The 27,483-nt window shown below is 53.7% G+C and overlaps 1 protein-coding gene across 4 annotated transcripts; it reads left to right on the forward strand.

Annotated features, from left to right (window-relative positions):
• HDAC11 (histone deacetylase 11) lies at window positions 1–26,756 on the forward strand. 4 transcript variants are annotated; one of them, XM_050778743.1, is made up of 10 exons: window positions 1–129; window positions 1,041–1,189; window positions 2,954–3,054; window positions 16,998–17,114; window positions 18,730–18,772; window positions 21,091–21,167; window positions 22,233–22,295; window positions 23,244–23,340; window positions 24,464–24,642; window positions 24,838–26,756. In XM_050778743.1, coding segments are annotated over exons 1-10 (1,044 nt in total). In that variant the 5' UTR covers window positions 1–127; the 3' UTR covers window positions 25,054–26,756. The 4 variants fall into 4 exon arrangements, with proteins under 4 accessions (XP_050634700.1, XP_050634704.1, XP_050634703.1 ...); XM_050778746.1 differs by having other exon boundaries at window positions 117–143; XM_050778744.1 differs by lacking the exon at window positions 1–129 and adding an exon at window positions 487–889.
• The last annotated feature ends 727 nt before the right edge of the window (window positions 26,757–27,483 follow it).

Below are 27,483 nucleotides of genomic sequence, written 5' to 3' on the forward strand. Positions count from 1 at the left end.
GCCAGAGCTCCGCCCCCAGAGGACGCGACTAAGCCCGGGGGCGTGTCCTGGGCTGGTCCCACCCGCGCCCCGCCCCGCCCCGCCCGGTCGCGGAGCCGCGGCCAGCGCTGGGAGGGCCGGCCCCGGGATGTGAGTGCCGCGGGGTGAGGGCGGGGGTGGGACGCCCAGGCCAACCCCAGGGGCTCCCAGGGGTCCCGGTGGGCGGGCGCGCTAGGGCGAGGGCGGGGACGGCCGGGCGGGCGCGCCAGGTGAAGGCCTAGGTTTGCGGGTGAGGGACGCTCGGGACGGGTACTTCCAGGCCCTCTCGGCGCGCCAGACCAGCCCCGCGCCCCTGTTCGGTGGTCCAAGGGACGCGCGCCGGCCGCGGGCCCGGGCCCAGACCCGGAGCGGTCGGGCGACGTGCGCGGGTCTGACGTCTGCGCTGCCCAGCCCCCTGGCTGCGCGGACGCCCCCACGGAGGCAGCCACGGGGGCGGATTTCTGTCTCTGAGTGACGACTGCCAGGGTGTGATGGGAAGGGTCAGCCGCGCAGCGGGGCCAGGGGACCCCTGACCCCCGCCCTGGCTCCGGTTGGGTCCCGATTTGCGTTTCTGAGCGCTTGCTGTGCTTGGCTCCTCAGCTGCATTCTCTGAGTCCTCACAACAGCCACACATTTTGCAGCCGAAGCCTTGTGCCACACAGCTGTGGGGGCAGTTATTACAGTGCAGAGGTGATGCGCGGAGGCCTTGCAGCCAGGCACACCTGAGTGCACGCCCGCTTCTCCACAGACCTGCACTGTGACCTTGGGCACACCTGGTCTGCTCTCTAAGCCTCTGGTGCGATTGTGGTGCCTACCCCCAGGGCTGCTGTGAGGACCGGATTGGAATTGGGTTCAGGAAAAGACAACCAGTGTAAGCAGCTGTTGTTGAGCGGCCCTTGTCTGTGGCTGAGGGGCTAGTGGTGCTGGACAAAGGCTGGTGGGTCAGTACAGGCGGGCTCGGGAGGGAGCTGCTTTCTGCTGAGGCTGTCCCAGCTGTGCGTCTGTCCTTTTCCACACGGTAGGCTACACACAACCCAGCTGTACCAGCATGTGCCAGAGACACGCTGGCCAATCGTGTACTCGCCGCGCTACAACATCACCTTCATGGGCCTGGAGAAGCTGCATCCCTTTGATGCCGGAAAATGGGGCAAAGTGATCAATTTCCTAAAAGGTATGGAAGGCCCCCCTTGGACTATCATCTGCTTCCTCTAACCCACCTGTCCTCTCCGTCCTCATCCCCAACATAAGCCTCAGGCTCTCCCATCTTCAGTTTCAGCCCTCGGACTGCCTTCCAACCATGCTTCCGCCCAAAAGGATTTTTTTAACAGATTCCTAAGCATGATATGATGTCCCTGGCTCAGACTCTCCTTGGCTCCCCATGCTGTGGACCTAAGTCCCGCTTCTGCCCAAGAGGCCTAGTGGAAAGGCAGCTGATTACTGATGGGCACAGGGAAGGTGAAGCTTGGAGGAGTCCATTCCCTAAGATTCAGAGAGTCAGGAGGTAGAGCACCTCCACTGCACCTCCCTTGATTACAGATGGGGGAAATTGGGGCCCAGAAAGATTAGGAAACGTGCACACAGTCACACAGTGACTAAGAGGCGGAGTTGGATTTGGAATTCAGAGCTCCAGGCTCCCCACCTTTAGGGCTCATCCCCCTGAGCAAAATGATGCTTCAAAGAGCACATCATTTTAACTGTGGTTTGTAATCAAGGGGCCTGATTTAGCTGGGAAATTCACTTAAACTTGTTTTAAAAGGAAACATTATGTCATCAAAATGGGAAAAGGCAGTTTCACTTGCCATAAATAGGTCATGGTAAAAAAAAATAAATGGAATGAAAACAACAGTATAATTTAATCCAGGCTGGTTACTATTGCCTGCAGGCTGTGAGACTGATTGGTGGTTTGAACGGAAGATGAGCAAAGCACAGGCAGGTGTTGCGAGGCCATGCCTCACTGAGCCTCCTGTGATATCATCAGAAGGTGGAGGGAGGCCGGGTGCAGTGGCTGATGCCTGTAATCCCAGCACTCTGGGAGGCCAAGGCTAGGGGATCACTTGAGGCCAGGAGTTTGAGACAAGCTTGGACAACATAGCAAGACCCTGTCTCTACAAAATAAAAATAAAAAAACTTGGCTGGGATAGTCCTAGCTACTTGAAATGCTGAGGCAGGAGGATCACTTGAGCCCAGAAGTTCGAGCTTGTAGTGAGCTATGGTTGTGCCACTGCACTCCAGCCTGGGCTACAGAGCAAGACCTTGTCTCACATTTATTTATTTGTTTATTTATTTATTGAGACAGGGTCTCACTCCCATCACCCAGGCTGGAGTGCAGTGGTGGAATCAAGGCTCATTGCCGCCTCAACCTCCCTGGCTTAAGTGATCCTCCTACCTCAGTTTTTGATATTTTGTAACATGAGGTCTCACTATGTTGTCTAGGCTAGTCTTGAACTCCTGGGCTTAAGCAATCCACCTACCTCAACCTCCCAAAGTGCTGGGATTACAGGCATGAGCCCCTACATCTAGCCAAGACCCTGTCTCTTTAAAGGAATTAAAAAAAAAAGAAAAGGGAAAAAAAGGTGGAGGGAGAATTCCTAAGAAGAGTTTTTCTCGCTCTGAGGGTCAACATCCCTGACCCTTGTGTCACCTGCTCCTGAAGGTTGTCTGGCACACCTGAGCCCTCCTTGTGACTATTAGTGGTTTGGGAAACATGGGGATCGCTGTGTGTACAATGTTCAATGCTCCTTGGCCAGAGGGACTGGCCACTGTCCACAATGGCTGTGGAGGCTGCCCCTTCTCAGAAGGCCCAGAAGCCAGCAGTGCCCACCTACCCCTGGGGCAGGGGCTGCCACAGGCCAAGTCTGCAGCCTGCGGGAGGGTCTGGGGCTGGCCCTGGCCTTGAGGTCAGTGGGGAAGCAGGGTGCTCCCTCTGTGGTTTCAGAAGAGAAGCTTCTGTCTGACAGCATGCTGGTGGAGGCGCGGGAGGCCTCGGAGGAGGACCTGCTGGTGGTGCACACGAGGCGCTATCTTAATGAGCTCAAGGTACAGGATGTCGGGCCTGGGGGGCTGCGGGCCTGGGGCAGGGGGCTGCTGGCCAGGAGTGTCCAGAGGCAGGAGGCGGCTTAGCCTGGGGAAGCACAGTCCCACAGGGCACCCGTTCATGTCCCTAGTGTTCGGGAAACATGGGAGTCTGTGGTCCCCAAGAGGAGAGAGGTCATAAAAAGGCAGACCTCAGTTTGGGCCAGGCCACTCTGAGGGTGGTGACCTCCCCTTCTCCAGGGCATATGAAAGCCTTCATAGGATTTTAGGCTCTACATTATGACTTTCAAGCTGTGCTCTGTCGACAGGCCTCAGAGACCCCAGCCCCTGTCCTCCTCCAACCATAGCTCTTTCACTTTGGCCTATTTTGTTTGTTTGTTCATTTATTTTTTGTTTTTGTTTTTGAAATGGAGTCTCACTGTGTTGCCCAGGCTGGAGTGCAGTGACGTGATCTCAGCTCCTCCACCTCCCGGGTTCAAGCAGTTCTCCTGCCTCACCCTCCTGAGTGAGTAGCTGGGATTACAGGCGTGTGCCACCACGCCTGGCAATTTTTTTTGTATTTTATTAGAAATATGGTTTTGCCATGTTGGCCAAGCTGGTCTTGAACTCCTGACCTCAGGTGATCTGCCCATCTTGGCTTCCCAAAGTGCCAAGATTACAGGCGTGAACCACTGCACCCACCCGATTTTTTATATTGGCTGAAGTTTAAGACTCTGATCTAAGTACCTCTGCTAAAGATTTGTTGAAATTGTTGGTCTAAAAACTAATTTGAAACCCTCAGGGCTCAGCAGAGAACAGAAACAAGTGGGAGGGCTGGTGGTAGAGTCTGGGGTGAACTGGAGAATTCCTGCCCCTTCCCAAGGGGCTGCTACTGAGCTCCACTGTGGACCCGGCATGGCCAGAGCACCTGGTCTTCAAAGAGAAGCCAGGAATCCAGATTATTAAGTGACATTTCCTGATTTTTTTTTTTTTTTTTTTTTTTTGAGACAGAGTCTCACTGTTGTTGCCCAGGCTGGAGTGCAGTGGCACAATCTCAGCTCACTGTAACCTCTGCCTCCTGGGTTCAAATGATTTTCCTGCCTCAGCCTCCCGAGTAGCTGGAATTACAGGTGTGAGCCACCACACCTGGCTCTGATTTCTTAATGTGGCACTCATTATAAGATTGTAAAAGCCCACCTGTAGACTGAACTGGGCACACTGACTGCCTGCTTGTGACCTCTTTCCAGGGGAGGACACAGCTCCCATTAGTGGCTGAAGTTCTGAGGGCTGAGGCATTCAGTTCAGTGCTCTTTGTGGGAACAGAGGGGAGGTTGGGGCAGGGGCTTGCATTGGAATGTGGTGCTGCCAGCCTGCCCTGCGGTCAGGGATGCCTCAGGTTATCTGCCCCAAGAGTGTGGGAGCCCCGACCCCCAGGCTCCCTGGCTGGGCTCACCTTAGACTCAGAGCGACAGTGGATGCCTGAGGCCAGCAGGCCTCTCTGCTCCACAGGTGGAAAAGCCTAGGTCCAGAAAGAGACTGTGCTCGCTCAAGGTCACCTGGGAAGTTGGCCGGGCCTAGGGGAGACCCCTGGACGGTCATCCAGTCCAGTCTTCGAGGTTCCCAGTCAGGGCTGCTGCCTCCCTGCTTTCCAACCCCAGCCTGAGCTGTGAGAATTCTAGATAGGGCCACGACAGTGTGAACGCATGAAAGATTACCAGGAAGAGGTTGAAACCTGGCTTCTAGGAGAGAGAGGGGTGTGAGGCCTTGGCAGGAAGCCCAGTGCTTGGCTGCCCTGGTTTCCTGGGGCCCAGGCATGCGTGGTCACAGTCCGCAGCCTAGGGCTGGGCCAGGAGGACATGCCTGCCAGAGTCCCGTGGGTGAGGGGAAGGCAGGGACAGAAGGCGCTCAGCTGGGGCAGGGAGAAACCAAAACAGAATGGGGCCAGGGTATGAGTGAATCAGGCTGGGGGCGGGGGCCTAGGCTCCAGGGTCCCACCCATTTGAGGGGCCTTCAGGGGAACTGTGTAGGGCAGGCCGCATGCCTGGCCTTGGTCCCCCAAAAGCCTGAAAGCAGCTTACTATGTGATATATAATAATACAAAATAGCTGGGTGTAGTGGCATGCACTTGTAGTCCTAGCTACTTGGGAGCCTGAGGCAGGAGACCTTGAGCCCAGGAGTTTGAAGCTGTAGTGAGCTATGATTGTACCACTGCACTCCAGCTGGTATGACAGAGTGAGACTGTCTCTTAAAATAAAACAATAAAAGTATTAACAGGTAGAGTCCCAAGTAGAAAACTGAGGTCGAGGGTAGGAGGAGAATTCAGATATGTCCACTGAGAAAGTTAACCAAGATGGTGATCCAGCTGCATATTTGGCTTGGAGCTCCCTGGCAGCCAGAGCAAAAGGAGAAACATAATGGTTTCTATAGCACCTATTAAGATGAAGAAGTAGGCCGGGTGCAGTGACTCACGCCTATAATCCCAGCACTTTGGGAGGCCGAGGTGGGGAGATCCACCTGAAGTCGGGAGTTCGAGATCAGTCTGACCAACATGGAGAAACCCTGTCTCTACTAAAAATACAGAATTAGCCAGGCATGGTAGCATATGCCTGTAATCCCAGCTACTCGGGAGGCCAAGGCAGGAGAAGCACTTGAATCTGGGAGGCAGAGGTTGCAGTGAGCCGAGATCGCACTACTGCACTCCAGCTTGGGCAACAAGAGCAAAACTCTGTCTCGCAAAAAAAAAAAAAAAAAAAAAAAAAGATGAAGAAGTAGTCATTCAACACGTCTGTATTGAATGCCAACTGTGTGCTGAGTACAGAGAGTATAAGACAGCAAGGCTCCCTGTCACCATGGATTTGCATTTGAGTTGTGGAAGATTAAAATTAAAGAAGTGACCACCCAAGAGCATTTCAGAGAGCACCAAGGGCTGTGAAGAAAGTGAAAAATAGAGGGTAATTGGGTGGTCAGGGAGGGTCTCCCAGAGGAGGTAATGTTTGAGTTGAGACTAAAACAAAGGAGCAGGTGATACTCATGTAGAGCCTTTTTTTTTTTTTTTTTTTTTTTTTGAGACTGAATCTCACTTTGTCGCCCAGGCTGGAGAACAGTGGTGTGATCTTGGCTCACAGCAACCTCTGCCTCCTGCTTCAAGTGATTCTCCTACCTCAGCCTCCCAAGTAGCTAGGATTACAGGCACCTGCTACCACACACAGCTAATTTTTGCATTTTTAGTAGAGATGGAGTTTTACCATGTTGGCCAGGCTGGTCTTGAACTCCTGACCTCAAGCAATCCATCCGCCTCGGCCTCACCGAGTGCTGGGATTACAGGTGTAAGCCACCACTCCTGGCCCTCGTGTATAGCTTTGAAGGAAGAATGTTTCAGAATCCCAGGCCTGGAGGGTGGAGGGGACTTGATCTCCCAAAGGGGAGAAGAATGCTTGGGAGGCTGGATGGAAGGGAATAAAACATTGTACTTGTACATGGCACAGTCAGGGAGGCCAGAGCCCCAGGCCACATAAGTCTTGCAGGCCGTGGGAGGAGTGTACATTTTGTTCCAGGGACCTTGGACAGTCACAAGAGGGTTTTCAGCAGGAGGGTGATATGGTGTGACATGCCCTTGCTGCCCAGGTGGGACCCAAGCCCATTTCAGACATCATCTGGCAGCTAGGGCTGCAGCTCAGGAACATCTCCCACCTCCCCGCAGACGTCTGCAATGTTTCTTTTCTCCTTCCTCTGCTGTGGGTGTCCAGAGAGTACCCTGGAGAGTCCTGCAGGTTTCTCAGGCTGCTTTTCCCTGGTCATTCTGTGTGTACTGTGTAACATCCACCCTCTCCCCTGCCTCATCCCATTCTGCCCTCATCCCCTACCTAGGGTTCATGCCTGACTCTGTGCTGGTGTGGCCTTTGATACTTAATAAACAGGGCACTGAAGGAGAAGCAGGAGCTTGATGTTTGCAAGACGTCAATTCAGGGAAACCTATGTTTATCAAGCTCCTACTGTGTGCAAGGTCCGGGGTTGGCCCCTCTGAGGGTGGCGGTTGAGCTCCCCAACACCCCAGCACTGGGCTCTTGCCTTTGGTTGATTCTTGGGTGACAGTTTGCCATGGAGTGTGGGTTAGTGCCGGACAGCATCTGACATCTTGCCCCTGTGCACTCTGCACTGGACGGTGCTCAGGACACATGGATCCAGCAAGTGCTCAGAGGGCACCCCTCTGTGATCTAGGTGCTGCAGGGATGGGGTGGAGCAACAGACAAGATCCCTTTTCTGGTGGAGCTGGCATTTAGGTGAGAGAGTCAGATAATAAATGTAATAATTAAGTAATGAGATAATATGTTAGATGGTGCTAAGTGTCGTGAAGAAAGGAAGGGACAGCAGGAAAGAGGGTGGGGAGAGCTGGTGAGAGGGTGGCAGTTTTAAACCAGTGTCAGGAAAGGGCGTACTACCGTGATCACAGGTGACATGTAATCAGACAGGAAGGGAGTGAGGGAGTGGGTGATGTGGTCATCCGGGGAAGGGCATTCCAAGCAGAAGGAACAGCAAGTGCAAAGATCCCAGGGCAGAACTATCTCCCATGAGTTCCAGTATAGTGTGGAGAGGCAACACAGACCATAGCTCCATGGAGCACCTGGAGGGACCCTGGAGAGTCTCTAGGGGAATGAGCTCCTCTTGGTCTCCAACTCTCTTTCTCTTCTTCTTCCCTGAGAGGGGCTCCTCTCTCCTTTAAAAAAAAAAAGTTTTTTTTTAATTGTGGTAAAATTTACATAATAAAATTAGCCATTAACCACTTTAAAGTGTACAGTTCAGTGGTGTTTAGTCCATTCACAAAGTGGTGCAACCATCATCTCTAGTCCCAAACATTTTCATCACTCCAAAAGGAAATGCTGTGTCCTTTAAACAGTTGCTCCCCATTTATTCCCCCAAGTCCCCTTGATGATCACTCACCTGCATTCTGTCTATGGATTTGCCTATCCTGGATATTTCATATAAATGGAGTCATACAGTATGTGACCTTTTGTGTCTGGCTTATCTCACTAAGCACAGCATTTTCAAGGTTCATCTGTGTTGTGTTGTAGCATGTATCAGTACTTCATTCCTTTTCACAGCTGAATGATATTCCATTGTAAAACACTACATTTTGGGCCGGGCACGGTGGCTCAAGCCTGTAATCCTAGCACTTTGGGAGGCCGAGATGGGCAGATCACGAGGTCAGGAGATCGAGACCATCCTGGCTAACACGATGAAACCCCGTCTCTACTAAAAAATACAAAAAACTAGCCGGGCGAGGTGGCGGGCACCTATAGTCCCAGCTATTTGGGAGGCTGAGGCAGGAGAATGGCATGAACCTGGGAGGAGCTTGCAGTGAGCCAAGATCCGGCCACTGCACTCCAGCCTGGGCGACAGAGCGAGACTCCATCTCAAAAAAATAAATAAATACATTTTGTTCATCCCTTCATTAGTTTATAGGCCTTTTGGCTATTGTGAGTAGTGTTGCTGTGGACATGTGCATACGTGTATTTATTAGAATACCTGTTTTCAGTTATTTGGGGTATACACCTAGGAGTAGAATTACTGGGTCACATGGTAATTCTGTTTAATTTTCTGAAGAACCGCCAAGGTGATCTCCACAGGGGCTGCACCATTTCCACCAGTAATGTGCCAGGGTCCCAGTCTTCTGGTGTTTTTTTTTGTTTGTTTGTTCTGTTTTGTTTTTTTTCCCCAGTGTGGCCATCTTACTGGATGTGTAGTGGTATCTCATGGTTTTAATTTGTATTTCCCTAATGGCTAATTAACACTGAGGATCTTTTCATGTGCTGGTTGGCTATTTGTATATCTCATTTGGAGAAATGTTTATTCAAGTCCTTTGCCCATTTTTAAAATTGGCTTGCCTTTTCGTTGAGTTGTAGGGTTCTTTATATATTCTGGATATTATATAATTTGTTAATAACTCCTCCCATTCTGTGGGTTGTCTTTTTTTGATAATGTCATTTGATGCACAAAAAATTTTAATTTTGCTGAAGTCCAATTTATCTTTTTTTTTTTCTTTTATTCCTTTTCTTTTGGTGTCATATCTAAGAATCCATTGCCAAACCCAAGGTCATGAAGGTTTACCCCATGTGTTTTCTTCTAAGAGTTTTATAGTTTTCACTTATATTTAGGCCTTGATAAATTTTGAGTTAATTTTTGTGTATGTGTGAGGCCAGTCCAACTTCATTGTTTTGTACTCAGATATCTAGTTCTCCCAGCACCATTTGTTAGGCTGCTTTTCCCCCATTGAATGGTCTTGGTACCTTTGTAGAAAGTCAACTGGCCGTAGATGTATGGATTTATTTCTGGACGACTCTCAATTCTATTCATTTTTTTGGTTTGTTTGTTTAAGAAAGGGTTGCACTCTCTCGACAGCCCAGGCTGGAGTGCAGTGGCTCCACCTCGGCTCACTGCAACCTCCATCTCCTGGATTCAAGCGATTCTCCCATCTCAGCCTCCCAGGTAGCTGGGACTACAGGCGTGTGCCACCATGCCTGGCTAATTTTGTGTTTCTTGGTAGAGATGGAGTTTCACCATGTTGGCTAGGCTGGTCCTGAATTCCTGACCTCAAGTGATCTGCTCACCTCAGCCTCTCAGAGTACTGGGATTACAGGCATGTGTGAGCCACTGTGCCCAGCCAATTCTATTCATTTGATCTATAGGTCTGTTCAATACCACACTATTTTGGTATTCTTACTGTGGCTTACTGTGGTTATTGTGGCTTTGGAGCAAATTTTGAAATTTGTAATTGTGAGGCCTCCAACTTTGTTCTTTTTCTCTTTCTTTCTTTCTTTCTTTCTTTCTTTCTTTCTTTCTTTCTTTCTTTCTTTCTTTCTTTCTTTCTTATTTTTGAGATGGAGTCTCACTTTGTCACCTATGCTGGAGTGCAATGGTGCAATCTCGGCTCACTGCAACCTCCACCTTCTGGTTTCAAGTGATTCTCCTGCCTCAGCCTCCTGAGTAGTGGGATTACAGGCACCCGGCACCACGCCCAGCTAATTTTTCTATTTTTAGTAGAGATGAGGTTTCACCACGTTGGTCAGGCTGGTCTCGAACTCCTAACCTCGTGATCTGTCCACCTCTGCCTCTGCCTCCCAAAGTGCTGGGATTACAGGCGTGAGCCACTGTGCCTGGCCAACTTTGTTCTTTTTCAAGATGGTTTTGGCTATTTGAGGTCCCTTGAGATTCCATGTGAATTATAGCATCAACTTCCATTTTTTGCAAAAAAGGCCATTGGGGTTTTGATAGGAATTGCATTGAGTAAATTGCTTTGGGGAGTTTTGCCATCTTGACAGTAATCGGTCTTTCAATCCGTGAACATGGGATGTCTTTCCATTTATGTATGTCTTTAATTTTTTTCAGCAATGTTTTGTAGCTTTCAATGGACAAATCTTGCACCTCTTGGTTAAATCTATTCCCATGCATTTTATTCTTTTTGATGTTATTCTAAATGAAATTGTTTCAATTTCCTTTTAAGATTGTTCATTGCTAGGATATACAACTGATTTTTGTGTGTTGATCTTGTATTCTACAACTTTGCTGAATTTGTTTCTTAGCTTTTTTTTTAGATGGAGTCTCACTGTGTCACCAGACTGGAGTGCAGTGGCATGATCTCGGCTCACTGCAACCTCCGCCTTCCCAGTTCAAGCGATTCTCCTGCCTCAGCCTCCCGAGTAGCTGGGACTGCAGGTGCACGCCACCACGCCCAGCTAATTTTTGTATTTTTAGTAGAGACAGGGTTTCACCATGTTGGCCAGGATGGTCTTGATCTCTTGACCTCATGATCCGCCCACCTCAGCCTCCTACCTCCCAAAGTGCTGGTATTACAGGCATGAGCCACTGTGCCTGGCCTGTTTCTCAGCTTTAATAGTGTGTGTGTGTGTGTGTGTGTGTGTGTGTGTGTGTGTGTGTGTATTCTTTAGGATCTTCTATATGTAACATCATACTGTCCGTGAAGAGAGGTAGCTTCCTTTCCAATTTGGATGACTTTTATTACTTTTTCTTGCCTAATTCCTCTGATCGGAACTTCCAGTGCTATGTTAAATAGCAGTAATGGAGCAGGCATCCTTGTCTTATTCCTGATCTTAGACAGAGGGCTTTCCATCTTTTACGGTTGAATATAATGTCAGCTGCGGGGTTAAATTTTTTAATGCCTTTTTTCATGTTGAGGGAGTTTCCTTCTGTTCCTAGTTTCTTGAGTGATTTTATCACAAAAGGCTGTTGAATTTTGTCAAAGGCTTTTTGTGCATCAACTGAGAGATCGTGTTTTCCCCTTCTCTACTTTTGCTCCCCTTCTACTGGTAGAAAGGACCCACCTAAAGCAAACAGTGGGGGCCCTAGAAGGGTTGCAGCCTAGCTCTTCTCTGAGAGCGGTTCTTGATTTGAACCTCTGAGGGTAGGGGGTCCGCCTGAGGAAACCACGTGTCTGGAAGGTGGAGGCTTGTGGAGCTGAGTGGATGGGGCAGCAGGTATCAGAGGTGTGGCCAGCCCCAGTCATGTCCTGCTCTCTGTGGGGTCCCTCAGAGGCTGACGTGTTATGGGGGCCCTGATAGCTGGCCACATGCAGGCCATGCCCTTTGGCGGGTGGTGGCATCAGTCTGGGGCAGACCTCTCATGCTCACATAGTGTGCTCATTCACCCAGCACTGCCTTAGGTCAGATTCCCTAGGATGGTGGCTCTCAAACCCAAGCAAGTATCCGAAACACCTGGAGGGCTTGTTCCAGAAGACGGCTGGACCCCTCCCAGAGTTTTTGATCCAGGTTGTCTTGGGTAGAGACTGGGAATCTGCATTTCTAACACATTCTCAAGTGCTATGATGCTGCTGGTCTGAGAACCACATCCCTGGAAGCAGAGTCTGAGATGGTGCAGGCGATTTCAGATGAAATCTGCAAGAGGCATAGGCAGTGTGGAGCGGGCAGAGTGAGCAGCTAGGTACAGATGTGGGTTTGGAGATGTGGCCTCAGCTTGATTCCACGGAGAGCTCTGGGGTGTGACTGTCACCACAGGGTTGCCCTGCCCAGAAGCATGTGGCCTGGCTGTTACAGGCCCTTGTCAGTCATGGCTCTCCCGGGATGGTGCAGGTGAGGTGGCCTCCATCAGGAGAAGGGCTCTGGTGCACCAGCCAGAAAAGGGAATCAATGGCATGCATGGCCAGCACCTACTGTGTGCCAGGCGTGGCCTCCGCACTGTCTGCACAGCAGTAAGCAGACGCATGCTGTCCTCCTGGAGCTGGCATCCTTTTGAGGGAGATAGATACTAATCAGGACAGTCTGTAGCCTCAGGGAGAAAAGTGCTATCTGGGAAGACGAAGCCAAGGTGTGGGCTCCAGGGGTCCCTGGGTGGGGGTATGTTATGTTATGTTATGTTATGTTATGTTATGTTATGTTACGTTATGTTATGTTATGGAGACAGAGTTTCACTCTGTCACCCAGGCTGGAGTGCAGTGGCGCGATCTCGTCTCACTGCAACCTCCGCCCCCCAGTTCAAGCGATTCTCCTGCCTGAGCCTCCTGAGTAGTTGGGACTACAGGAAACCACCACCATGCCTGGCTAATTTTTGTGTTTTTAATGGAGTCCAGATTTCACCATGTTGGCCAGGCTGGTCACGAACTCTGGACCTCAATTGATCCACCTGCCTCAGCCTCCCAAAGTGCTGGGATTATCGGCGTAAGCCACCAAGCCTGGCTGGGTGGGGGCATTTTAGATTAAATGGCGAGGATAGGCCTCTCTGACTGGTTTCCACCTCTAAGTCCTCATCCAAAGCCTTATTTTATAGATGAGACAGAGGCACAGAGAAGTGAAGTCTAAATTCACATACCCAGTGGCAGAACCCAGACTTGGACCGGTTTGACTCTGGGGAACTTCTGGGCCTGTCCACACCAGTCCTAGCCTCACCCACAGTGCCCTTGCCCAGGGCGAGACTATCAGGGAGCCCGACCTGCTGGCAGATCTGGGCAGTCCCACCGCAGCCTGCTGCACGTCCCAGATAAGGTATCTGTCAGCAGCGCTGCACCCCCCACCCACCCCATCCACAGCTCCCTCCAGGGCTATTCCTGGAAGTGTTGGTCAGAAAGTGAATCTCCAGATGTCACCTGGTGGTGCCCTGAGCTCCTCCTACCTGCCACCTCCTCTGACCATACAGACCCTGCTCTAGCCCAGGCCCTCTTCCCTCTCCTCCCCTCACCCAGGGCCCCGCCACTAGTCCACCCCATCCGCTCTGTTTATTTCTCACCTTGGCCACTGATGGGTGGTTTTTCCTAGAGCAGTGCTGCCCTGTGGAACCTTCTGCAATGATAGAAATGCTCAGACCTGCTCTGTGCAGTCCAGTCGCCACTGGCCACACATGGCTCTTGAAATATGGAGAGTGTAACTGAGGAACAAAACTTGAATTTTAAAAATTTCGATGAATTTACAATCATTCGTAAGTAGCCACCTGTGGTTGGCAGCCAGTGGATTGGATGGTGCTCAGGTCTAGGGTGTTGGTAACCACATCACTGCCTTGTGCAGAAACCACTGCTGCACCAGGAGAAGGCCCAAGTACCAGCCTCCTCTTCACTGCCGGAAGCCTGCTGCTCCGCCGAGGGGCTCATCTCCCAGGAACGTTGGCACAGCAAACACACATGCTTTCTCCTGTGGGGGCTGGTCCCGCTGGCCAAGTCCCACGCATGCTCCTGGGTGGCTGCACCTGGTCCCTGGACCAGGTCAGGCCCAGTCTGTGGAGGATACCAAGGAACCTCTTTGAGGTTCTCAAGTGTGTCCCATACCACTGCAGTTTTGCAGAAGGTTAGTGTGTGTGACTTAAAAAGCAAAGAGGGCAGGCAGACTTCCTGACATCTCGGGGGAGCAAAGTTAGAATGGATTATTTGCCGCAGAACTTCTCAGAGCCTTTAGCATGCTAGGGTGCGCTGCGAATCTCCAGGAGGCAGGTGGCATAAGCTGGTGCTTCCCAAAAGACTTGCCAGTGGGTGCTTCCCAAACGACTTGCCGGTGGAAGCCTTCTCGAGGAGCGCTGTGCAAGACCCGTGGCTGTGGAGCACATGAGAGAATGCCTTTCTCGTGGTTGGCGTCCATGCTGGGCTCTCGGCTGCATTGTCTTCCAGTCTCTGTCCGCTGCTGGCTTCCCAGGGAGGGAGGGAGGCTGTGACTCCATGTGCTCCTTCAGCAGCTCGTTTGTTTGCTCATTCATTCATGGAAAACCGTGATTCCATGTCGGCCACACGTGGGACCTGTGCTGGGCAGTGGGATGAGTGTGGTAAACAAGAGGAGCTGATGACCTCGGGCAGGGACCTTCCTTCTCTGGGTCTGTCCCGCATCACACATGCATGCACACACACACGGACATACCTGTGCACACACGTATACACAACACACATGCACACACATACACACACTCATGGGTGTGTCCTGCAACTGTTCAGCTGTGCTGGTCCCAGCTCTTACACTCTCACCCCTTCCCAGGCCCTGGGATGCCTCCATGTTACAGCCAGAGGGCCTGGGCTTGTGGAAGTGGTGCCCCATGGGCACCTCTCCTTCCCGACCATGAGCGGGACCCTGCTCACTGGCTTCTCTACCAGAGTAAGGGAGTGATGCCAGCTTCCCCTGCCTTCAGCTGCCCTTACAGGCCTAGGCCGGTGGCCACGGGCATTTCCCAGCAGCCTGGTGCCTGGCACCCCTAGGACCATGACAGGAGGCCTCCCCTGGTGGCCAGGGCCTAAGCCATGAGGCCCCTCCTGGGGCCTGACCTAGGGTGTGTCCTGCCTCTTGTCCGGCCCCAAGCGGCCTGGCTACAGCACCTCCTGGCCCTCTGAGGTTTGTCCCCACTCTGCCATCACACCATCCCTAGCCACCCTCTCCCTCCCTGCTGCCTGCTCTCTGTCATTGAACGTGCTCATGTTTCTCTCATCCTAAAACTCCTCCTCCTGGTTGGTGAACGCAATGGCCACACTTCCCACTTTCCTCTCATGGAATGTCTCCGCAGCTTTGGTGCCTCCCTCCACCCGCTCCTCCCAGCCACCCTCTCTCCACCTGGCCTCCTGAGCACTGCGCCTCAGGTCTTTCCACGCCTCACCCTGTCCCAGGGAAGCCCTTGATTGTCCCCGGGGGTTCTCTGTCTGGGCCTTGCCCTTCAGCGTGGGAATCCTGCAGTCCCAATCCAGCCCTTCACCTCCCACTCTCCCACCGCTGTTCTGAGCTCCAGCCTCACTTAAACCTCAGCTGTCTCACCTGGCTGCCCCAGGGGCTGACTTGGCCCATGGAGAGCAGAACCTAGTGCCATCTCTACCCTGCTTCAGGTTCACCTCTGAGTGCCATTACCCTCACAGGCCCCAGACTCGACACCTGAGCCCTCCACCCCTTGTCCCCACATGCTGCCGGCTAACACCTGCCCCTGTTACCACCCCAGACCCTTCTTATCTCACACTTCCTTCCTGGGGCTGCTGCTTCTCTATCCTTGTTCCCCTAATTGGTTCTCCTTGCTGCAGCTAGAGCAGCTTGAGATAGCACCATCTATGGCTCCCTACTGCTCTGACGACAATGTGTGAGCCTGTGCTAGCAGACCAGGCCCTGTGTGATAAGCTCAGCCTGCCCTGTTCCAGCTGCACTCACCTTCTCTGGATCATGGACTCACTTCTCTGCCCAGTTACCTTTTTCCCTTGACCTCCGCACCTGGATAACTCCTATTCGCTCTTCACCTCCTGCAGATGCCACCGCCTCCAGAAAGCCTCTCTAATAACCCCCACCCAGTTCTCCTCCTCATCACCACACTCATCACACTGCAAATAAGTGCCTGCAAGTGTCCTGGCATGAGAATGGGCCCACCAGTGCCCACCTGGGGCACCTAGCAGACACTTAGTAAATATTTACAAAGTGAGTGGCTCTGCCTTGCGTGGGTGGGGAGCAGGGATGCATTTTCAGCCAGGAGATGGCTTGGGGTTTGGGTGCAGCTGGGCAGCCAGTGCTATGGATATTTACCTGGTGGACTTGGAGGTCACAGGGCACACTCTGTCCTGATCTTAGTGCTGATACCTTTCAGGTACCCTAGACCCCCCAGCCCCAGCAGCTGGAGATGAGGGTAGTGCATCCCTTTTGCCAGGAAGGTCTGATTCCCAATGGACGAAGAGGCAATGCAGTGTGAGGGAGCAAGAGGCCAGGGCTCCCGTCCCAGCTCTGTCAGTGACTCATTGTGTGGCCTTGGGAAGATTCTCACTGCCTGGGCCTCAGTGTCCCCTTCTGTACAGTGGATGGTCTAGACCAATTATCCCAAAGCAGCAGCCTGCGCTGCTGACTTGGAGCCCTCTGCAGCTCCTGTTCTGGGCACAAGAGGGCAGCCAAGGGCCTCAGAACGCTGAGGAACCCTGGCCCACTAGCTTTAAGAAACGCATTGTAGGCCGGGCGCGGTGGCTCAAGCCTGTGGTCCCAGCACTTTGGGAGGCCGAGACGGGCGGATCACGAGGTCAGGAGTTCGAGACCATCCTGGCTAACACGGTGAAACCCCGTCTCTACTAAAAAATACAGGAAACTAGCCGGGCGAGGTGGTGGGCGCCTGTGGTCCCGGCTACTCGGGAGGCTGAGGCAGGAGAATGGCGTAAAAACCCGGGAGGCGGAGCTTGCAGTGAGCTGAGATCCGGCCACTGCACTCCACCCTGGGCGACATAGCGAGACTCCGTCTCAAAAAAAAAAAAAAAAAAAAAAAAAAAAAATGAAACGCATTGTGCAAACTGCTCTTTACTGAGCCCAGAGCTTGTCAGGAGCCTGGTAGGGTTGTGGCTCAGGAGCCTGGTAGGGTTGTGGCTCTGGCTCTCATTTCTACCAAAGGAAGTGTGCTTGACCAGGGAGTTCATCCAAGGGTACCTGGAAACTGTCCTCAAGGCATTTCCTGGGGATCTGATTTCTCACGGGTTGCCCCGGGGTGGGGCAGTGGAGGCCAACAGCCCCTGTCTTTTTCCGCAGTGGTCCTTTGCTGTTGCTACCATCACAGAAATCCCCCCTGTTATCTTCCTCCCCAACTTCCTTGTGCAGAGGAAGGTGCTGAGGCCCCTTCGGACCCAGACAGGAGGAACCATAATGGTAGGTGGGGTGGGGGGGGCGCGGCCGGGCTGGGGGCTCCCATACCGCATGGTCCTTCTCACTTCCTTTGCCCTGGAATGCCCTCCTCCCACTTAGTAGTTGAACAGAATCCTAAATATTCCTCAAGGCTCGGCAACAATGACCCTTTCTCCAAAAGCCTTTTTTCCACATCTTGGGACATTAGCATTCTCATCGTTCTTTCTCCTATGACCTCCTATTGGTTACCGTAATTGCTAGTATATAATATCTCTCTCCACCCACCAAATCGGATACCCTAGCACTATGGCTCTAATGCACACCCCCTCCCCCTGCTAATTTTTTATTTTTTTTGAGTAGAGTCTCGCTCTGTTGCCCAGGCTGGAGTGCAGTAGCGTGATCTCGGCTCACTGCAACCCCTGCCTCCTAGGTTCAAGCGATTCTCTTGCCTCAGGCTCCTGAGTAGCTGGGACTACAGGTGTGCACCACCATGCCCAGCTAATTTTTGTATTTTTAGTAGAGATAGGGTTTCACCATGTTGGCCAGGCTGGTCTCGAACTCCTGACCTCAAATGATCCACTGGGATTACAGGCTTTGAGCCACCACGCCCAGCCCTAATACACCCAAAATTAAGATGGAGAACTGATCCTCCATGACTTCAGTGATGAATAAGGCTCCACCTCTCCCCCACCGTGGGTGTGGCAACAAAAAATCCCTGCAGCAAAATTAGGTTTCACATTGTGTGTGTGTGTTTTTTTTAAAAATGTGCCGCAGACTGCCTAGTTATTTGCAGATAGAGGAATGTTTCACATGCAAATGTATGAGGATCTAACCCAGCCCTGGATCACTACCTACTGATCCCCTACTGTTCTGTTATCTTTGTAAATTTGTACTTTTTTTTAGCTTAGTAGAATATTACTGCCTGTCCCCAAAACTATGATTTCCTAGAAGATTTCAGTATTCAGTCTACTCTATTTCTTCTTTTGCTTGTTTGTTTTTTGAGACAGAGTCCTGCTCTGTCCCCCAGGCTGGAGTGCAGTGGTGTCATCTTGGCTCACTGCAACCTCTGCCTCCCGAGTTCAAGTGATTCTCCTGCTTCAGCCTCCCAAGTAGCTGGGATTACAGGCACACACCAACCTGCCTGGCTAATTTTTGTATTTTTAGTGGAGACAGGGTTTCACCATGTTGGCCAGGCTGGTCTTGAACTCCTGACCTCAAGTGATTCACCTGCCTCAGCCTGCCAAAGTGCTGGGATTACAAGCGTGAGCCACTGTGCCTGGCCCAGTCTACTATATTTCTATGAGCAAAACTTTGCCTATTTTCCCTTTGAAAGCCACGTCAAAATTATTGTCAGCTCATATGTGATGGATGATAAGTACTGTTATGTTTTCCAGTTTCCTTGCACAATTGCAAAGGTGCTTATGCACTGTACATCTCATATGCCAGCCAACCTGGCACTTACTTCCTAGACTGTTGCTTGGGGTAGGGAGTTCCTTCTATACCCCTACCTTGTAGCTCAGCTCATCCTTCCCCCAGAGCTGGCTAGAAGCAGTGTTTATGGAATGAGTGCATGAATCAGTGAATGAATGAGTGGAAGATGGGCTGCCTGTGCCCACTCACCCTCTGCTTGTCTCCAAAGGCGGGGAAGCTGGCCGTGGAGCGAGGCTGGGCCATCAACGTGGGTGAGTGCTGGGAATGTCCTCAGAAATGTCCAGCCATTGGTAGAACTGGCCTGAAAGGGGGCTGGAGGAGGGCAGGAGGATCCTGGAGGTGGCAGCTGTGAATTCAGAAGCTCTGGTGTCCCCTAGTCAAGTGGCCTGGAGGTTGATATGTAGCCTCCTAGTACCTGGGAGAGACTGACCAGTGCCTCCATCTGACGTGGGATCCTTGTCTAAAGAGGTCCCCGGGTGGCTCCCCAGCCCTGCGTTTGCACACTTCTAGTGGCAGGGAGCTTCCTCCCTTCCAGAGAGCCTGTGCCATCCCTGGGCAGCTCAGCATGGTCTGAAGCCTGCCTTGTGTCTTCCCTGAAGGACTCCACCTGTGTCCTGGGGCCCAGGACAGCCCACAGAGGCTTGGTCATGTTGGGTTGGGTGGGTATACCCAGGATCAATACCACCACCTTCTCAAGGGTCTGGAGGGCCCATGCTCCCTAGCCCCCTTGACTCTCCCACAAGATTGTCTCATGGGAGGGCTGCACGCGAGTCTCCCTTGTCCCTGTCATTGTCCCTCCTGTAGGCACAGCACTTGACATTTGGAAAGCTCTTTTTCACCAGACTCTTTTTTTTTTTTTTTTGAGATGGAATTTTGCTCTTGTTGTCCGGATTGGAGAGCAATGGCATGATCTCAGCTCACTGCAACCTCTGCCTCCCAGGTTCAAGCAATTCTTCTGCCTCAGCCTCCTGAGTAGCTGAGATTACAGGCATACACCACCACGCCTGGCTAATTTTGTATTTTTAGTAGAGATGGGATTTCTCCATGTTGGTCAGGCTGGGTCTTGAACTCCTGACCTCGGGTAATATGCCTGCCTTGGCCTTCCAAAGTGCTGAGATTACAGGCATGAGCCAACATGCCCGGCCTTCACCCAGACTCTTATTTGAGCTGGGCATAATTGTCAGGCCTGTCTCACTGATGAGGAAATGGACATGGAGAGATGCCTACTGGCTTGTGTAGAGCCCTAAAGCAGGGTCCCCCAGCCTTTGGCTGTGAACTCTGCAAGGGAGAGGCCACCCTGGGCCACTGCACAGTTAGGGGGAGCCCCACTCTCTAGGAGCTTGGTTAGCATTAGGTCTGGCATAGTGGTGATGTAATGGTACTCTGCTGCACCCAACCCAACATGACCAAGCCTCTGTGGGCTGTCCTGGGCCCCAGGACACAGGTGGAGTCCTTCAGGGAAGACACAAGGCAGGCTTCAGACCATGCTGAGCTGCCCAGGGATGGCACAGGCTCTCTGGAAGGGAGGAAGCTCCCTGCCACTGGAAGTGTGCAAAGGCGGGGCTGGGGAGCCAGCCGGGGACCTCCTTAGACAAGGATCCCACGTCAGATATGGGAGTGATTTGTGCCCTGCGTGTCTACAGCAGGGTTCCCAGGAGGGCCCGGATGGCCCTCCCCATGGCAGGTGTTACTGCCTGGTAGAGGTTAAGAGCCTGGATCCCGATACACCCTGGGTTTGATCCTGGTTCTGCCATTACCTGGCTGTGTGACCCTGGGCAAGTTGCTGAGCTCCTCTGTGGCTCAGTCTCCTCATCTGTAAAATGGGGGTGGTGATACTAATGCCCCTTGTAGGGCTGGAGGGAATCTTCAGCAAGCTCAGTGCTCAGTCAGGTGTTCACTGTGGCTGTCGTCTCATCATTATGAGCCAACAATAGCCTCCTGGGGGGTGGGAGAGGCAAGTTCCTGGTATCCATGGGGCCAGCTGCCCACTCTCTGATGGATCAGTTGTTGGGCTCAACTGCAGAGGGCCCCTGCAATTCAGGCTATCCCAGGGGCTGCAGGGGAAGGGGTCTCTGTGGGCCCTGGGACTCTGAGGCTATGTCTCAGGGTTGAGGGGTGATGGATCCCGGGCTCTAGGGCCCTCCTCGTGGTTGTAGGCAGTCATGACCAGCAGAGGGTGCCCTTTCTGACCATCCGCTTTGGCCACTGGCAGAATCCGCGTGGCCCCCATGCCACCACTCCTTCCTGGTTTCGGGAGCCACATGGAGGCAGGCCCAGCTTGGTGGGGACAAGAAGCAGCTTTCTGCCTCAGGAATGATGAGCTCTCTGTTGCTTGGGGGTGTGAGTGGCACTGGGGACTTGCTAGGGACACCCTGAAGACGTGGCTGCCTTCTGGCCTGGGGATGGTGACTTGCCCCGGCACTCAGCTCGGTTTGCCAACCCAGAGTCCGAGGTGCCGGTCCCTGAGAGTGAGCAGGGAGGATGCTGGGGGAGGTGAAGGGATGGAGGAGCTCCTGGACTGAGCCTGGGAGCCTGGCTCTGAGCAGCACTGCTCTCTGCCCTTCTGCAGGGGGTGGCTTCCACCACTGCTCCAGCGACCGTGGCGGGGGCTTCTGTGCCTATGCGGACATCACACTCGCCATCAAGGTGTGTCTATGAGCATGTGGGGTCTCACCTCCAAGAGCCCTCCTGGAATCCTCCCCACAGCTCCAAATGAACTGTGCTCACCCTGAATTATAGACAAGGGGCCTATGCTGGAGCAGGGAGGGGGCTTGTCTGGATTGCTCAGCCAGGCTGGAACCGAATCCAGATCTGACACTTGCTCTTCTTCCATGTTGCTTAGAAGGGTTGCCTGTGGTGGAAGGGAGTTATTCCAGCCTCCCACAGCCAGGGGATGAGACAGGGCCAGGATCTGCTGTATAGCCACATATTAAGTTGTAGGAAGAAGGGCATGGCTGGCAAAGGGAGTAGGGAGTGGAAAGAATGATGGTGCTGATAGCAGCTGGCACTTCTGCATGCTCCAACCCGCGCTGTGCTCCAGGACTTACTCCCTGAATCCTCGCAGGCAGACGGGGCCCACAGAGGTGAGGGCATGCAGCTAGCAGGGGCAGAACTGGTGCTGGCCTCTGATCTGTGGGGCCCCACAACTCCCCTGCCACTCTGTGCCTGGCCTCGTGCTGGGCATCAGGAACAGGCTGACCTGTTCCTATGTGTCCCTGCTTTCACGGGGCACATAGACTGATGGGGGAGGCAGGCCATTAGAAGAAGGGGGAAGCACAGGAGACCTTCCTGGGGAGGAGGGAATGAAGGCTTCCTGGAAGAGGGGGCAGTTAGGACTTGGCCTTGTAGGATGAGGCAGAGGTTGGGGAATGAAGTCCCAGGGCTGTGGGGATTCTCTCCTTAACCCCTACACATTTCCTAGGGAATCTGGGAAAATGCAGGGCCTGAGTGACCCATTTACCTCCTGACCTATGACCCTTCAGGGTACAGGACATGCTCCCTCCTCCAGGGAGCCTTCCCTGACCACCACCTGCATGCACACATGGAGCCCCACAGCTGGCGCTGCACAGCTCTCCCTGGCAAGTGATATCTTTGCTGGGTGGCCTGATACCCACAAGCATTAGGCCCCCACCCCCGCCGTCAGGGAGTTGCTCTAGGGCTGGGTCCTCTGGCCTCCCAAGGTCCTCACATCTACCCTCTCCTCCCTGGCAGTTTCTGTTTGAGCGTGTGGAGGGCATCTCCAGGGCTACCATCATTGATCTTGATGCCCATCAGGTGAGTGCTCTGCAGGGGCTAGACTCTTGGGGGACCTGCCACCCCCAGTTCCAGAATCTCCCCGGGCCAGAAGAGTCTCCTCCTCATGTCCCCACGGCTCTCACGGCTTCTGTCTTCTGTCTCTCGGGCTACAAATGCAGGGTCTGTCTTTCTCGCTCTGTCCAGGACAGTAGGTCCTCCTCATTGCTCCCGAGGGGCCTCGCTCCCTCCTCCCAACTGCCTCCACATGAGGCTCTTCCTGAAGCCCACTCTGATGGGACTGCTCTCGTGTGCAGAGCTCTGCTATGGGTCCCTATTGCTTACGAATAATTTGGGGCACTGCCCCCTGCCCAGAGCTGCTGAGCACTGGCGACCTGCCCCTCGGGTGGATGCCCACACACATGGCTTGGCTCGGGCACCTGGGGTCGCCATTTAAGAACTCAGCGCCTAGGGAGTAAAGCATCAAAGCAGAGGGTTACCCCCTCCTCAGGACCGCTAATGAGGCCAGTGCCTCTGGTCAGACAGGAAGGGTACCCGGTGGGCTCCGGAAGGCACCCCCCGCACTGCTACTGCTATGGCTTTGTGCTAGTTGGGGAGCTGCCTTGGGTTCTTGTGACCCTGAACTCCTAAGCCAGGTTACATGTAGACAGTCCTTTATAGTTTGCTTTTCACATCCCTGATCCCAACCAGTCCCACCACAGACTTGAGAGGGCAGCAGAGCCGAATTTCTTCCTCTGTTAGGGAACCTAAGAGGCCTGGGCGTGCTCAAGCCCATGCTAGAAGGTGCCGGGGCCTGGTTTTAAGGTTGAATCCCAGCTCTGCTCCTTAACAGCCGTGAGACCTGCTGTCCCCGAGAGCAGGCCGTGCTGCCCTGGCAAATGAGTTTCCTGAGGCATGGCGGCGGGGTGGCGGAGCCCCAGCCTTGCCTAGGGCACCTGCCTGAGAGCGGCTACTGTGACCTCCCCACAGGGCAATGGGCATGAGCGAGACTTCATGGACGACAAGCGTGTGTACATCATGGATGTCTACAACCGCCACATCTACCCCGGGGACCGCTTTGCCAAGCGTAAGCTGCTGCCCCTACCCTCGTCTTGAGGGTGTCCTTGTGGGTGAGGCTCTCTCCTGAGTGTCTCCTGCCTGCTAGGCCCTGCAGAAGCCACTGCGGTGGTTCACAGCATCCCTATGAGGTGATCCTTTCCATTTTACAGATGAGGAAACCGAGACCTGGAGAAGTCACTCGACCCACCCAAGATCACATAACCCTGTCCAATAAACATGCATCTGCCTGGCAAAAAAACCAGAAAGGATGAAAGAAAAAAAATAATAGGATAAATTTGAAAATATGAAATAAGAAATAAATTCACATAGGCCGGGCGTGGTGGCTCATGCCTGTAATCCCAGCGCTTTGGGAGGCTGAGACGGGCAGATTACCTGAGGTCAGGAGTTTGAGACCAACCTGACCAACATGGAGAAACCCCATCTCTACTAAAAATACAAAATTAGCCGGGCGTGGTGGCACATGCCTGTAATTCCAGCTACTCAGGAGGCTGAGACAGGAGAATCGCTTGAACCTGGGAGGCGGAGGTTGTGGTGAGCCAAGTCGCGCCATTGCACTCCAGCCTGGGCAACAAGAGCGAAACTCCATCTCAAAAAGAAAAGAAAGAAATTCACATATAACTGTTAAAATGAAAATGCATTAAACTCATCAATGAAAAGGCAGAGACTCTCAGATGAGATTTGAAGACAGGGCTGCCACCTCCACAGGTAGGGGACATTTTTGCACCAGCTGCGGTGAGTCTGGTGTGGATAAGTCAGCAGCTAGTATGGCCCAAGGAACCAGTTTCTCAACAGAAGCTCACATGTGCTGAGCCTGGGCTTAAGGGCAGGGCAGGGCAGGGCAGGGCGTCCACATGTGTAGCGAAGGCCTGGAGGAGGCAGTGAAATCTTACATTGCCTACACAGATCTCCACACCCCCAGGGCAGTGTCTCAGCTTCAATGCCCCTTCTCTCCTTTGAGTCCCCCTTTTTGCAGCTCTTGGTGCTCTTTTCAGCTTAGTTTTGGGTGGAATGAGACCGAGCAGTGCTGAATCCAACAGACCAGTTTCCAGTCTTGCCTGGTGTCCACAGTCTTGTCCTGAGCCTCAGTTTCCCTTCTCTATAAATTGAGGCCATCCATGTCTCCCTCCCAGAGGCCATCAGGCGGAAGGTGGAGCTGGAGTGGGGCACAGAGGATGATGAATACCTGGATAAGGTGGAGAGGAACATCGAGAAGTCCCTCCAGGAGCACCTGCCCGACGTGGTGGTGTACAATGCAGGCACCGACATCCTCGAGGGGGACCGACTTGGGGGGCTGTCCATCAGCCCAGCGGTACGTCCTGACTCTGGGGACTGTGGGAGGGTCTGCTCTGTGGACTCAGCGGCAGCAGGAAAGGTGGTCGGCCTCATGTCAGGGAGGAGATGGGCTGAAGCAACAGCAGTTTGGAGCAGGGCTGGCTCTGCAGAAGGACTTCCTGACACCATGGGGGTCTGGCCTGCCTGAGTCACCCTCCTCTTCCCCCAACAGGGTATTGTGAAGCGGGATGAGCTTGTGTTCCGGATGGTCCGTGGCCGCCACGTGCCCATCCTTATGGTGACCTCAGGCGGGTACCAGAAGCGCACAGCCCGCATCATTGCTGACTCCATCCTTAATCTGTTTGGCCTGGGGCTCATTGGGCCTGAGTCACCCAGCATCTCAGCACAGAACTCAGACACACCGCTGCTTCCCCCTGCAGTGCCCTGACCCTCGCTGCCCCGCCTGTCACTTGGCCCCGCCTATCCGCCCCTTAGTGCTTTTTGTTTTCTAACCTCATGGGGTGGTGGAGGCAGCCTTCAGTGAGCATGGAGGGGCAGGGCCATCCCTGGCTGAGGCCTAGAGCTGGCCCTTCCTCCACTTTTCCCTGCTGGAAGCCAGAGGGGCTCGAGGCCTCTATGGGTGGGGGTAGAAGGCAGAGCCTGTGTCCCAGGGGGACCCACACGGAGTCACGGGTCCATGGGTCGAGGGAGGCAGGCAGTTCACTGAGAATCGGAGAGGACAGGCTAGGTCCCAGGCACAACAAGGGCCCTGGGCTTGGGGTGTTCTGGTTTTGAGAATGGCAGACCCAGGTCAGAGTGAGGAAGCTTCCACCTCCATCCTGACTGGCCTCCCTCCCTCCCCTTGGTCGTGGGATTTGCTGCCCTCTTTGCCCCAGAGCTGAAGAGCTACGGGTGCTGGTGTGGATGGCCCAGGAGGTGCTGCAGCTAGACCTCCAGGTGGACCTGGTTCCCAGGCAGCAGGTGGAAACCCTGGGCCTGGAGGTGAGGGGCGGTCAGGAAGGGGTACAGGTGGGTTCCCTCATCTGCAGTTCTCCCTCAGTAAAGCAAGGTCTGGACCTGCCTTCCCAGGCCCTTCTTTGGGGCTGAAGGTGGGAAGGCCTGCAGCCCCGGATCACTGCCTTAGCAGTAGTCTTGCCTGTTCAGTGCAAGGGGCAGGTTTTAGGGGAGGACTTCTTAGGTCAGGGACAGGCCTCAGCCCTGTTGTCTCCAGGGGGCTGCTGACCCAGGTGGGGAGGGGGCAGAAGAAGGGTGGGAGACAGCAGGCCAGGCTCACAGGTGGAAATCAGAGATGCAGGCTGGTGGCCAAGCCAGGTCCTGTAGGAACCCAGGCCCAGGGAGGGACCCAGGTACTGGTGAGCTGGGGCAGGGTTTCCCGGAGAGAGGGCAGTGAGGATCTCTATCCGGCCTGGGGGTCGTGAGCATAGGTAGCCGGGGCAGGGCCCTGGGTGGGACTGTGGCCTCCACTGGCCTCACCAAAGTGCCTGGGCCCCGATCCCTGTCCGTGCCCAGGGCCCCCAGGTGGGCTGGGTCTCTGGCCTGTTCCTCAGCCCTACTCATGGGGACATTCAGGGGCCTCCAGGAAGTGGGCGGGGGAACATCCACCCCTGCTAGCCAGCAGCTGTGGCCCTGACCAAATCAGGGGCTGGGGAGGGAAAGTGGGTCCGCTGAGATGTCCCTGCTCCATCAGCCCCCTACAGGACTTATGTTCATCACAGTGAGGGGGGCTCCCACTGTCTCCTGCCCTCCCTCATGCTCCCTCTGCTGCAGGGAAAGGGTTCCAAGATCACAAATTGTCAACAACGCTGGCCTCCTGGACCAGACCCCGAGGCTCTAACAATGCACTCTGAGATCCCTACCCTTGCTGTTGGTCTCTGTCGCTGACTCGAGGCACCTAACATCCGTTCACACCCAACTCAGGCCAGCGAATTCTGGGGCTCAGCCACAGACATGATTTGTCACTGTTGAGCTTCTGTTCCTAGAGAACCCTAGAGGCTTGATTGGCCCAGGCTGCTGTGTGTGCTGGAGGTGAAGAATCCCGACCTTCTGGGGGTGGAAGGAAATGAAAATGGAAAGTTCTTGTGGTGCAAGGCCTGACGTGGGTAGCTGCTCAATAAATGCTAGTGTGTTATTCCATCCTCTGAGTCCCGTGGAGTTGGTAATGATTCCGATTTCACAGATGAGGAAACTGAGGCTTGGCAGGGGTGAGAAATTTGCCCCAGGCCACACCTCTCAGCAGATCTCAACAGTGGTAGAGCCAGGCTTGAATCCAGCTCTGCCAGATTCCAAAGTAAAAGTTCTCAGCTGCCTCACACTTGGCAGTGGGGTGGGGTGGGGGGAGTTACTCTCTGGACAGAGACGGGTCTAGGGTCCCTGGGGGATAAGGTCACGGGGTCTGGGACAGCTTGGGAACAGGTGGGCAGGCACAGCTGGGCTGTGATGGTGGCTCTGCACAGCAGGAGGGGCCCTGGCAGGGCAGTGGGTGGCAGGGGCGTCTTCTAGGCCTGGGGTGCTTTTGGAGCACTTACAGGGATGGGCTGCCCCGAGATGAGGGTGGGCTGGGGTGGAGGGTGGGGTATCCAGGCAGGGGGAAAGGCAGAGCCTTGGCTGGGCAGAGTGACCAGAGCATCCCCAGTATGAGTGGCACAGCCTGGGTGGGGGGCAGGGTGGCCCCTTGAGGGTCAGGGTGCCAGGGACAAGGACGTGGGGTGGCAGGCCGGGGTCCCACCTGGCCCTGTGCTGGGTGTGAGGAGACTGATAAAGGCTGATGCTGACCAGGTGGTACTAAGGGCCAGGCCCTATCCAGACCTTGGCTGGGAATTGCATATGGAACTTTATGGTGCTCTGAGGTGAGAACTGT

This window comes from Macaca thibetana, chromosome 2 (genome assembly GCF_024542745.1).
Source record: "Macaca thibetana thibetana isolate TM-01 chromosome 2, ASM2454274v1, whole genome shotgun sequence".
Classification (NCBI taxonomy): domain Eukaryota; kingdom Metazoa; phylum Chordata; class Mammalia; order Primates; family Cercopithecidae; genus Macaca; species Macaca thibetana.

Bases quoted from the DNA above. Each gene is read 5' to 3' on its own strand.
- HDAC11 (XM_050778743.1), top strand. The intron at 1,190-2,953 runs GTATGGAAGGCC...CTGTGGTTTCAG, and splicing joins AGTGATCAATTTCCTAAAAG to AAGAGAAGCTTCTGTCTGAC. The intron at 18,773-21,090 runs GTGAGTGCTGGG...GCCCTTCTGCAG, and splicing joins AGGCTGGGCCATCAACGTGG to GGGGTGGCTTCCACCACTGC.